The sequence below is a fragment of the Coregonus lavaretus genome (assembly GCF_964263955.1).
Source record: "Coregonus lavaretus genome assembly, chromosome: 2".
In the NCBI taxonomy this organism is placed as follows: domain Eukaryota; kingdom Metazoa; phylum Chordata; class Actinopteri; order Salmoniformes; family Salmonidae; genus Coregonus; species Coregonus lavaretus.
In genome coordinates this window covers 16869951-16882180 of record NC_139989.1, presented here as the reverse complement: position 1 = coordinate 16882180, position 12230 = coordinate 16869951, and the positions used below count along the sequence as shown (strand labels likewise).

Genomic DNA, 12230 nt, shown 5'->3' with positions numbered 1-12230 from the left:
GCACCGTATTGAGGAGAGGATGGATGGGGCCATGTATAGAGAGATCTTGGCCAACAACCTCCTTCCCTTAGTAAGAGCATTGAAGATGGGTCGTGGCTGGGTCTTCCAGCATGACAACGACCCGAAACACACAGCCAGGGCAACTAAGGAGTGGCTCCGTAAGAAGCATCTCAAGGTCCTGGAGTGGCCTAGCCAGTCTCCAGACCTGAACCCAATAGAAAATCTTTGGAGGGAGCTGAAAGTCTGTATTGCCCAGTGACAGCCCCGATTCCTGAAGGATATGGAGAAGGTCTGTATGGAGGAGTGGGCCAAAATCCCTGCAGCAGTGTGTGCAAACCTGGTCAAGCCCTACAGGAAACGTATGATCTCTGTAATTGCAAACAAAGGTTTCTGTACCAAATATTAAGTTCTGCTTTTCTGATGTATCAAATACTTATGTCATGCAATAAAATGCAAATTAATTACTTAAAAATCATACAATGTGATTTTCTGGATTTTTGTTTTAGATTCCGTCTCTCACAGTTGAAGTGTACCTATGATAAAAATTACAGACCTCTACATGCTTTGTAAGTAGGAAAATCTGCAAAATCGGCAGTGTATCAAATACTTGTTCTCCCCACTGTATCTTATTCTCAGTGAACGTCACAATATTCTGTGTGGTCTGGTGTCTGGGTTAGATTTTTTTTACTGTCTATCTTGCTCTCCCAGTGTTTCCGGAGGCCAGTGTTCATGGTAAAGTCCGCCCCAACCGAGACGAACAGAGGAACCTGCACTTCTTCTCTCCTGAATACGGCTGTGAGTGTTTTACTGGGCCTTCCTCTATTTCTATATCTATTATGGCCCGTATTCATAAAGCATCTCAGAGTAGGAGTGCTGTTCTAGGATCCGGTCCTTTTTGTTCATGTAATCTTATTCATTATGATCTAAAAGGCTAAACTGATCCTAGACGCTTGAATGAATATGGGCCTTTCTTGCTTTTATGGGTTGCCAGTTTCACTAAAGATGCGGAAAAGAAGTAAATGGAACTCCAAAACAATGGAAATGCCATGGAAACGCGTTGGGGAAAGATGCTGTCATTGCCCCCCAGCAAAATAAGCCTAAATTTGGCCTATTGTTTATATGTGTATTTCATACTATGTTGAGGTAAAAATCACATTGTGGGCCTGTTACAATACATAAATCATGACTTTGTTTGATCAGATTTGTTGAATGTGCGCCAATCCAGCGTCCTTCTATCCCCCATGGTCTGCATTCCATTGACCTCTTTACTGCATCTATGGAATTTCTAACCATGCTGTGACTAGACAGTCATTATGTTACATATTGATTCCAACTGTTCTCTCTCTCCTTATGTCTAGTGGCTGAGGATGACTATGCTATTGACATCTTCTCCTTTGGGATCTGTGCTCTGGAGGTGAGAACCCAGCTGCCATGTTTTATAAATGTATTATAAACCATATGTGTTACATTTAGGGTTGTTGCGGTGACCGTATTACCGCCACACCGGCAGTCATCAATCACGACTGCATTAAAATTCCACCTTTTATGCACTCTGGACATGCATTGGTAGTACCCAACTCACTAACGACCCTAATGGCCTGGTACTCGGGACTCTATTGTCCCTCTAACCACTCTGACATCAATGGAAATGCAATTGAAAATCACATCAAACACTTTTAAAACTCACCTCAATGTGATTGATCAATTTGAAGAAAGAAGTTCAACAACCGGTTGAAAAAGAGGAATTTATGGTCGTTGTGGATGTTGTTTCAAAGCCTAACATAACTAAATGGACAGCGCTTTCTAAGGTGATGATTCATTCAAAACACCCATACACATATTAGAGCTTATGCATACGCATAGGCCTATGAGCCCAACCCTGAAAAAATCCTTTAATTAAAATAATGATTGTGCCGTTGTACAATACATAGCCTACCGCATATTACGCATAATATTTTATATATTATTTTACTGATTTAAGATGTCTTTGGTACATAATTGGTCTAGCCTATACAACCAATGCTCTGACAGGGATGTTAACATACTCGGTATACATATCCCGAAAGAAAGAAATGATGTCACTCTAATACATTTTTATAGAAAGCTAGCAAAAATAGATAAGATCTTGCTTCCATGGAAAGGAAAATACCTGTCTATTTGTGAAAAAATCACCCTGATTAACTTTAGTCATATCCCAGTTTACCTGTTTGCTTATGGTCTTGCCTACACCTAGTGACCTGTTTTTTAAATTATATGAGCAAAAAAATATTCCATTTAATTTGGAATGGCAAGCCAGGCAAAATTAAAAGGGCCTATTTATATAATGAATATGAATTCGGAGGGCAGAAATGATTAAATATTAAAGCATTAGACCTCTCACTAAAGGCGTCAGTCATCCAAAAGTTATACTTAAATCCAAACTGGTTCTCTAACAAATTAGTAAGAATGTCTCAAACCATGTTCAAGAATGGCCTTTTTCCCTTTATTCAGATTACAACCTCTCACTTTCGGTTATTTGAAAACGAAATAATCTCCAAAATATCGCTATTTTTAAAACAAGCCATAGAAAGTTGGTTGCAATTTCAGTTTAATCCACCAGAAAAGACAGAACAAATAATACAACAAATGTTGTGGTTAAACTCAAATATACTAATTGATAAAAAAGCATTATTTTTGATAAAATTTTTAAAAAAGGTATAATCTTTGTAAATTATATAATAAATAGGACTGGTGGAGTTGTGTCACATATGCAGTTAACAAAAATATATGGAAATATCTGCTCTACCCAAAATTACAACCAACAAATTGCAGCATTACCGCAAAAATGGAAGAGGCAAGTGGAAGGGGTAAAAAGTAAGGAACTTGTCTGTCAGCCCTGCATTAAAGAGCGAAATTGGTTAAAGAAAATTGTGATAAATAAAGAAAATATACCAGTTTAATTTAAGGACCAAAAAATTGACAGCTGTGCCATATAGATTGCAAAATAGTTGGGAAGAGATTTTTGATGTACCGATTCCATGGCACATGGTTTATGAACTGATACGCAAAACAACGCCGGATTCAAAACTTAGAATTTTTCAATTTAAATTATTATACACATTTCTTGCAACCAATAGAATGTTATATAAATGGGGGATACAACCTTCCAAGCTCTGCAGATTTTGCTGCGAAGAGACAGAGTCATTAGATCATTTATTTTGATACTGTCCATATGTAGCTTGTTTTTGGTCACAGGTCCAGGAATGGTTGAAGAATTGTAACATTTACCTGGAGCTAACGCTGAAAATAGCAATTCTGGGTGATTTGAAAAGTCATAGTCAATCAATCAATAATATAAAAATACTTTTAGCAAAATGTTTATCTTTAATTTACAATCTGTAGAAACTATGAGAATAGAAAGGTTCAGAACTTTTGTGAAGCATCACAGCACAGTTGAAAAATATATGGCAAATAGAAATCCAATATGGATGGTGTTAAGCGATAGATGGGAGAGGTTGAATGGAGCTAAAGGGAGGGCCTAATAACAAAATAACACATGTAAAATATACTGTGTCTGTAAAATGTATATACAGTGGGGAGAACAAGTATTTGATACACTGCCGATTTTGCAGGTTTTCCTACTTACAAAGCATGTAGAGGTCTGTCATTTTTATCATAGGTACACTTCAACTGTGAGAGACGGAATCTAAAACAAAAATCCAGAAAATCACATTGTATGACTTTTAAGTAATTAATTTGCATTTTATTGCATGAAATAAGTATTTGATACATCAGAAAAGCAGAACTTAATATTTGGTACAGAAACCTTTGTTTGCAATTACAGAGATCATACATTTCCTGTAGGTCTTGACCAGGTTTGCACACACTGCAGCAGGGATTTTGGCCCACTCCTCCATACAGACCTTCTCCAGATCCTTCAGGTTTCGAGGCTGTCGCTGGGCAATACGGACTTTCAGCTCCCTCCAAAGATTTTCTATTGGGTTCAGGTCTGGAGACTGGCTAGGCCACTCCAGGACCTTGAGATGCTTCTTACGGAGCCACTCCTTAGTTGCCCTGGCTGTGTGTTTCGGGTCGTTGTCATGCTGGAAGACCCAGCCACGACCCATCTTCAATGCTCTTACTGAGGGAAGGAGGTTGTTGGCCAAGATCTCGCGATACATGGCCCCATCCATCCTCCCCTCAATACGGTGCAGTCGTCCTGTCCCCTTTGCAGAAAAGCATCCCCAAAGAATGATGTTTCCACCTCCATGCTTCACGGTTGGGATGGTGTTCTTGGGGTTGTACTCATCCTTCTTCTTCCTCCAAACACGGCGAGTGGAGTTTAGACCAATAAAGCTCTATTTTTGTCTCATCAGACCACATGACCTTCTCCCATTCCTCCTCTGGATCATCCAGATGGTCATTGGAAAACTTCAGACAGGCCTGGACATGCGCTGGCTTGAGCAGGGGGACCTTGCGTGCGCTGCAGGATTTTAATCCATGATGGCGTAGTGTGTTACTAATGGTTTTCTTTGAGACTGTGGTCCCAGCTCTCTTCAGGTCATTGACCAGGTCCTGCCGTGTAGTTCTGGGCTGATCCCTCACCTTCCTCATGATCATTGATGCCCCACGAGGTGAGATCTTGCATGGAGCCCCAGACCGAGGGTGATTGACCGTCATCTTGAACTTCTTCCATTTTCTAATAATAGCGCCAACAGTTGTTGCCTTCTCACCAAGCTGCTTGCCTATTGTCCTGTAGCCCATCCCAGCCTTGTGCAGGTCTACAATTTTATCCCTGATGTCCTTACACAGCTCTCTGGTCTTGGCCATTGTGGAGAGGTTGGAGTCTGTTTGATTGAGTGTGTGGACAGGTGTCTTTTATACAGGTAACGAGTTCAAACAGGTGCAGTTAGTACAGGTAATGAGTGGAGAACAGGAGGGCTTCTTAAAGAAAAACGAACAGGTCTGTGAGAGCCGGAATTCTTACTGGTTGGTAGGTGATCAAATACTTATGTCATGCAATAAAATGCAAATTAATTACTTAAAAATCATACAATGTGATTTTCTGGATTTTTGTTTTAGATTCCGTCTCTCACAGTTGAAGTGTACCTATGATAAAAAGTACAGACCTCTACATGCTTTGTAAGTAGGAAAACCTGCAAAATCGGCAGTGTATCAAATACTTGTTCTCCCCACTGTAGGTTCAGAACTTTTGTGAAACAGCACAGTTAAAAATACAGTGGGGAAAAAAAGTATTTAGTCAGCCACCAATTGTGCAAGTTCTCCCACTTAAAAAGATGAGAGAGGCCTGTAATTTTCATCATAGGTACATGTCAAATATGACAGACAAAATGAGAAAATGTTTTCCAGAAAATCACATTGTAGGATTTTTTATGAATTTATTTGCAAATTATGGTGGAAAATAAGTATTTGGTCAATAACAAAAGTTTCTCAATACTTTGTTATATACCCCTTGTTGGCAATGACACAGGTCAAACGTTTTCTGTAAGTCTTCACAAGGTTTTCACACACTGTTGCTGGTATTTTGGCCCATTCCTCCATGCAAATCTCCTCTAGAGCAGTGATGTTTTGGGGCTGTCGCTGGGCAACACGGACTTTCAACTCCCTCCAAAGATGTTCTATGGGGTTGAGATCTGGAGACTGGCTAGGCCACTCCAGGACCTTGAAATGCTTCTTACGAAGCCACTCCTTCGTTGCCCGGGAGGTGTGTTTGGGATCATTGTCATGCTAAAAGACCCAGCCACGTTTCATCTTCAATGCCCTTGCTGATGGAAGGAGGTTTTCACTCAAAATCTCACGATACATGGCCCCATTCATTCTTTCCTTTACACGGATCAGTCGTCCTGGTCCCTTTGCAGAAAAACATCCCCAAAGCATGAAGTTTCCACCCCCATGCTTCACAGTAGGTATGGTGTTCTTTGGATGCAACTCAGCATTCTTTGTCCTCCAAACACGATGAGTTGAGTTTTTACCAAAAAGTTATATTTTGGTTTCATCTGACCATATGACATTCTCCCAATCCTCTTCTGGATCATCCAAATGCACTCTAGCAAACTTCAGAAGGGCCTGGACATGTACTGGCTTAAGCAGGGGGACACGTCTGGCAATGCAGGATTTGAGTCCCTGGCGGAGTAGTGTGTTACTGATGGTAGGCTTTGTTACTTTGGTCCCAGCTCTCTGAAGGTCATTCACTAGGTCCCCCCGTGTGGTTCTGGGATTTTTGCTCACCGTTCTTGTGATCATTTTGACCCCACAGGGTGAGATCTTGCGTGGAGCCCCAGATCGAGGGAGATTATCAGTGGTCTTGTATGTCTTCCATTTCCTAATAATTGCTCCCACAGTTGATTTCTTCAAATCAAGCTGCTTACCTATTGCAGATTCAGTCTTCCCAGCCTGGTGCAGGTCTACAATTTTGTTTCTGGTGTCCTTTGACAGCTCTTTGGTCTTGACCATAGTGGAGTTTGGAGTGTGTCTGTTTGAGGTTGTGGACAGGTGTCTTTTATACTGATAACAAGTTCAAACAGGTGCCATTAATACAGGTAACGAGTGGAGGACAGAGGAGCCTCTTAAAGAGGAAGTTACAGGTCTGTGAGAGCCAGAAATCTTGCTTGTTTGTAGGTGACCAAATACTTATTTTCCACCATAATATGTAAATAAATTCATTAAAAATCCTACAATGTGATTTTCTGGATTTTTTTTTCTAAATTTGTCTGTCATAGTTGATGTGTACCTATGATGAAAATGACAGGCCTCTCTCATCTTTTTAAGTGGGAGAACTTGCACAATTGGTGGCTGACTAAATACTTTTTTCCCCCACTGTATATGGCAAATAGAAATCAAACTGGATGGACTTCAGAAATAGATGGGAGAGGTTGAGGGTAGAGGAAGGACAGGACTAAAAACAAACAAAATGTAACTATTGTAAAATAGATTGTGTCCGTAAAATGTATATAGTATGTATAAGCTGGAAGTAGAAGCCTAAGTGTTGTTGTTAGTTAGTTTACTCCAATTAGGGGAGGGGTGGTAGGGTTAGCGGAAAATCATTTAACATTTTAGTTATTTAGCAGACGCTCTTATCCAGAGCGATTTACAGCTATTGCATTCATCTTAAGATAGCTAGGTGGGACAACCACATATCACAGGCATAGAAAGTACATTTTTGGATAAGTTGCAGGGGTTTGATGGAGTTGTCAACTGTGATGGAGAGGTCTTTGAGCGGGCAGGCCTTCCCGGGGAGGAAGAGCAGTTCCATCTTGTCGAGGTTGAGCTTGAGGTGGTGGGCCGACATCCAAGTTGAGGTATCTGCCAGGCACGCAGAGATGTGTGTCGCCACCTGGGTGTCAGAAGGGGGTAAGGAGAAAAGTAGTTGAGTGTCATCCGCATAGCAATGATAGGCGAGACCATGTGAGGATATGACGGAGCCGAGTGACTTGGTGTATAGAGAGAGGAGGGCCTAGAATCGAGCCCTGGGGGACACCAGTAGTGAGAGTATGTGATGCAGACACATATCCTCTCCATGTCACCTGGTAGGAGCAGCCTACCAGGTAGGATGCAATCCAAGAGTGTGCATAGCCTGAGACGCCCAGCCCTGAGACGGTGGAGAGGAGGATCTAATGGTTCACGGTGTCAAAGGCAAGTGATAGATCTAGGAGGATGAGAACAGAGGAGAGAGAATCAGCTTTGGCAGGTTGAGTGAGCCGTCTTAAAGCCTGACTGGTTAGGGTCAAGAAGATCGTTCTGAGAGAGATAACGAGAAAGTTGATCAGAGACAGCACGCTCAAGTGTTTTGGAAAGAAAATAAAGTAGGGATACAGGTCTATAGTCGAGTGTTGGTTTCTTGAGGAGGGGAGCAACTCGGGCCATTTTGAAGTCAGAGGGGACACAGCCAGTGATCAGGGATGAGTTGATGAGGGAAGTGAGGAATGGGAGAAGGTCTCCAGAGATGGTCTGGAGAAGGGAGGAAAGAATGGGTTTGAGCGGGCAGGTTGTCGGGCGGCCAGACCTCACTAGTCGCAGGATGTCATCTGGTGAGAGAGGGGAGAAAGAGGTCAAGGCGTATGGTAGTTCTGTGTTAGTGAGACCAGTGGATTCAATAGGCTGAGTGAATGAGTAGCGGATGTCGTCAACCTTTTTTTCAAAGTGGTTGACAAAGTTGTCCCCAGAGAGGGATGAGGGAGGGGGTGGAGGATTAAGGAGGGAGGAGAAGGTGGAAAATAGTTTCCTAGGGTTAGAGGCAGAAGCTTGACATTTAGAGTGGTAGAAAGTGGCTTTAGCAGAAGATACAGAGGAAGAGAAGGTAGAGAGTAGGGAGTGAAAGGATGATAGGTCCTCCGGAAGTTTAGTTTTCCTCCATTTTCGCTCAGCTGACCGCAGCCCTGTTCTGTAAGCTCGCAATGAGTCACTCAGCCACGGAGCAGGAGGGGAGGGCCGAGCCGGCTGGGAGGAAAGGGGACAGTGCGGGTCATAGGACGCGGAAAGGGAGGAGAGTAGGGTTGAAGAGGCAGAATCAGGAGACAGAAGGGAGAAGGATTTAGCAGAAGGGAAAGGTGATAGGATAGAAGAGGAGAGAGTAGTTGGAGAGAGAGAGCGAAGATTCCGACGGCGCATTACCATCTGGGTAGAGGATGAGTGGTTAGGTTTGGAGGAAAGGGAGATAGAAAAGGAAACAAAGTAGTGATCAGAGACCTGGAGGGGGGTTGCAGTGAGATTAGTAGGCAAGCAGCCTCTAGTAAAGATGAGGTGAAGCGTATTGCCTGCCTTGTGAGTTGGAGGTGATTGGAATAGGGTGAGGTCAAGAGGCAAGGAGGGGAAAGAGAGAGTTGGAAAGAAAGGAATCGAAGGCAGACGTTGGGAGGTTGAAGTCGCCAAGTACGAAGAGCGGTGAGCCATCGTCAGCAAATGAGCTTATCAAGGTGTCAAGCTCATTGAGGAACTCTCCAAGGGCACCTGGTGGGCGATAGATGACAATAATGTTAAGCTTGAGTGGACAAGTGACAGTGACAGCATGAAATTCAAATGAGGAGATTGACAGGTGAGAGAGGGAGAAAATAGAAAATCTCCACTTAGGAGAAATGAGTAGACCTGTGCCACCACCGCGACAACCAAATGCTCTCGGACTATGAGAGAAAACATAGTCAGATGAAGAAAGAGCAGCGGGAGTAGCAGTGTTCTCTGGGGTGATCCATGTCTCCGTCAGGGCCAAAAAGTCAAGGGACTGAAGGGTAGCATAGGCTGAGATGAACTCAGCATTCTTGACCGCAGATCGGCAGTTCCAAATGCTGCCAGACACCGGGAATTCCACATGTTAGAAGGGTTGCAGCCAAGGGGTGGAGAGCGTCTGTAAAGCTTACAGGGAGAGGTGCGAACAGGTATAGAAAACACACACATAGTTGACAAAGCTACAAAAGAGCAAAATTAGATAATCTGTAAGTAACTAGGTAAGATACTCAAGTGAGAGAGTGGTGTGAAGCCCTCCTCTCCCCTTCCTTGAATAACACTGCAGAACAACTCGGCAGAACCGTCTTTGTTTTGGCGATGGTTTTAGTTTTGCGACAAAACCGCCACTGACGAGACCGCCGCTTACAGCTGCCGCTGAGAAACCAGGGGAGACTGAAGAACTAACAATAATTGCTAATTGCCTAGCAGAGGTGAAACCACTCAACCCCCAATACAGCCACTGATGACCAAAACAAGTCACAAATTGCCCTGCCCCTTGATCCTGGTTGATGTGTCAACAACTATCTGCAAATTATGAGCAGTCAGCAGTTCACACACCAAGTAGGCCACTGGGAAAACAGGAAGCACTTAAAGTAGATGGCCCTAGCTAACAAAAAGACAGTACTAGACCACAACAGATAAAGACAAAAATATATATACTTATCACTCCTCTAGCTATAGAATAAAGGACAATATATTTTTAAAAGATATGTATATATATATACAGTACCAGTCAAAAGTTTGGACATACCTACTCATTCAAGGGTTTTTCTTAATTTTTTACTATTTTCTACATTATAGAATAATAGTGAAGACATTACAACTATGAAATAATACATATGGAATCATGTAGTAACCAAATCAAAATATATTTTATAATTGAGAATCTTCAAAAGCCACCCTTTGCCTTGATGACAGCTTTGCACACTCTTGGCATTCTCCCAACCAGCTTCACCTGGAATGCTTTCCAACAGTCTTAAAGGAGTTCCCACATATGCTGAGCACTTGTTGGCTGCTTTTTCTTCACTCTGCCGTCCGACTCAGCCCAAACCATCTCAATTGGGTTGAGGTCGGGGGATTGTGGAGGCCAGGTCATCTGATGCAGCACTCCATCACTCTCCTTCTTGGTAAAATAGCCCTTACACAGCCTGGAGGTGTGTTGGTTCATTGTCCTGTTGAAAAATAATTGATAGTCCCACTAAGCGCAAACCAGATGGGATGGCGTATCGCTGCAGAACGCTGTGGTAGCCATGCTGGTTAAGTGTGCCTTGAATTCTAAATAAAAAACAGACAGTGTCACCAGCAAAGCACCCCCACACCATAACACCTCCTCCTCCATGCTTTATGGTGGGAACTACACATGCGGAGATCATCCGTTCACCCACACCGCATCTCACAAAGACACAGCGGTTGGAACCAAAAATCTCAAATTTGGACTCCAGACCAAAGGTCAAATTTCCACCGGTCTAATGTCCATTGCTCGTGTTTCTTGGCCCAAGCAGGTTTCTTCTTATTGGTGTCCTTTAGTAGTGGTTTCTTTGCAGCAATTCGACCATGAAGGCCTGATTCACACAGTCCCCTCTGAACAGTTGATGTTGAGATATGTATGTGACCTGAACTCTGTGAAGCATTTATTTTGGCTGCAATTTCTGAGGTTGGTAACTCTAAAGAACTTATCTTCTGCAGCAGAGGTAACTCTGGGTCTTCCATTCCTGTGGCGGTCCTCATGAGAGCCAGTTTCATCATACCGCTTGATGGTTTTTGAGACTGAACTTGAAGAAATGTTCAAAGTTCTTGAAATGTTCCATATTGACTGACCTTCATGTCTTAAAGTAATGATGGACTGTCGTTTCTCTTTGCTTATTTGAGCTGTTCTTGCCATAATATGGACTTGGTATTTTACCAAATAGGGCTATCTTCTGTATACCACCCCTACCTTGTCACAACACAACTGATTGGCTCAAACACATTAAGAAGGAAAGAAATTCCACAAATTAACTTTTAACAAGGCACACCTGTTAATTGAAATGCATTCCAGGTGACTACCTCATGAAGCTGGTTGAGAGAATGCCACGATTGTGCAAAGCTGTCATCAAGGCAAAGGGTGGCTACTTTGAAGAATCTCAAATATAAAATATATTTTGATTTGTTTAACACTTTTTTGGTTACTACATGATTCCATATGTGTTATTTCATAGTTTTGATGTCTTCACTATTATTCTACAATGCAGAAAATAGTGAAAATAAAGAAAAACCCTTGATTGAGTAGGTGTGTCCAAACTTTTGACTGGTACTGTATATATATAAATATGTATATTTACAACAACAAAAAATATATATGGGGGATTGGAAATGATGCAGACAATTACATTGATGGAAGCTACAATCTATCTGCAATATTAAAGCTGATCTACCCCCTAAATTTTTTTTTAAAAATACAAATAAATTGGTTTCTCTATTTCTTCTGGTAGTGCTCCCAGTCCCTGGCACACAACACTTGATTAAGTGGTGTTACAACACACCATGTAATGTTTCAAAACATCTCAGGATGATGTGTTTCAATACTCCAGCAGAGTTAAGGTTTTGTCTCCTTTAAGTTGGTGGAAGCACAGTTGCCACTAGTTTTGGTGTTACAAAGCACTTAATTTTAACAGTGTAGTAATGTCCCAATAGGACATTTTAATTAATAGGCTGACACATTACCTTTAGCTACAGAATATCTCACCACCGTGCGTTTCCATCTCCTCCTCTCTCTCCTTCATTCCTTTCTCCAGCATGCAGAGAGAGGGGCTGTCAACAGTTTAATGAAATATGTTTTGTTGTGAAAACATGTTACTATCGATGTTCCCGAACAGATTTCACTTGGTTTTCCAAATTAAGCACTGGGTAGCTGCAGGAACAGGGTTGGAGAGTCTACAAACAGTGGTTTATGCATGGTGTGAAATAACCGGAGTAGCCTACCAGCATGATTGAAAAACGACCAGCGGGAAAGCAGCCTCCATTCGCTATCCGAG

The 12230-nt window shown here is 42.2% G+C and overlaps 1 protein-coding gene across 1 annotated transcript in view; it reads left to right on the top strand.

The window, feature by feature from the left end:
• Nucleotides 1-12230, top strand: part of LOC311102106 (nuclear receptor-binding protein 2-like) — a 75365-nt gene that overhangs the window by 49103 nt on the left and 14032 nt on the right. The window contains exons 8-9 of the mRNA XM_084143335.1: nucleotides 709-795; nucleotides 1359-1414. Of these exons, the coding sequence (XP_083999461.1) occupies nucleotides 709-795; nucleotides 1359-1414 (143 nt within the window). The remainder of the gene's footprint in view (nucleotides 1-708; nucleotides 796-1358; nucleotides 1415-12230) is intronic.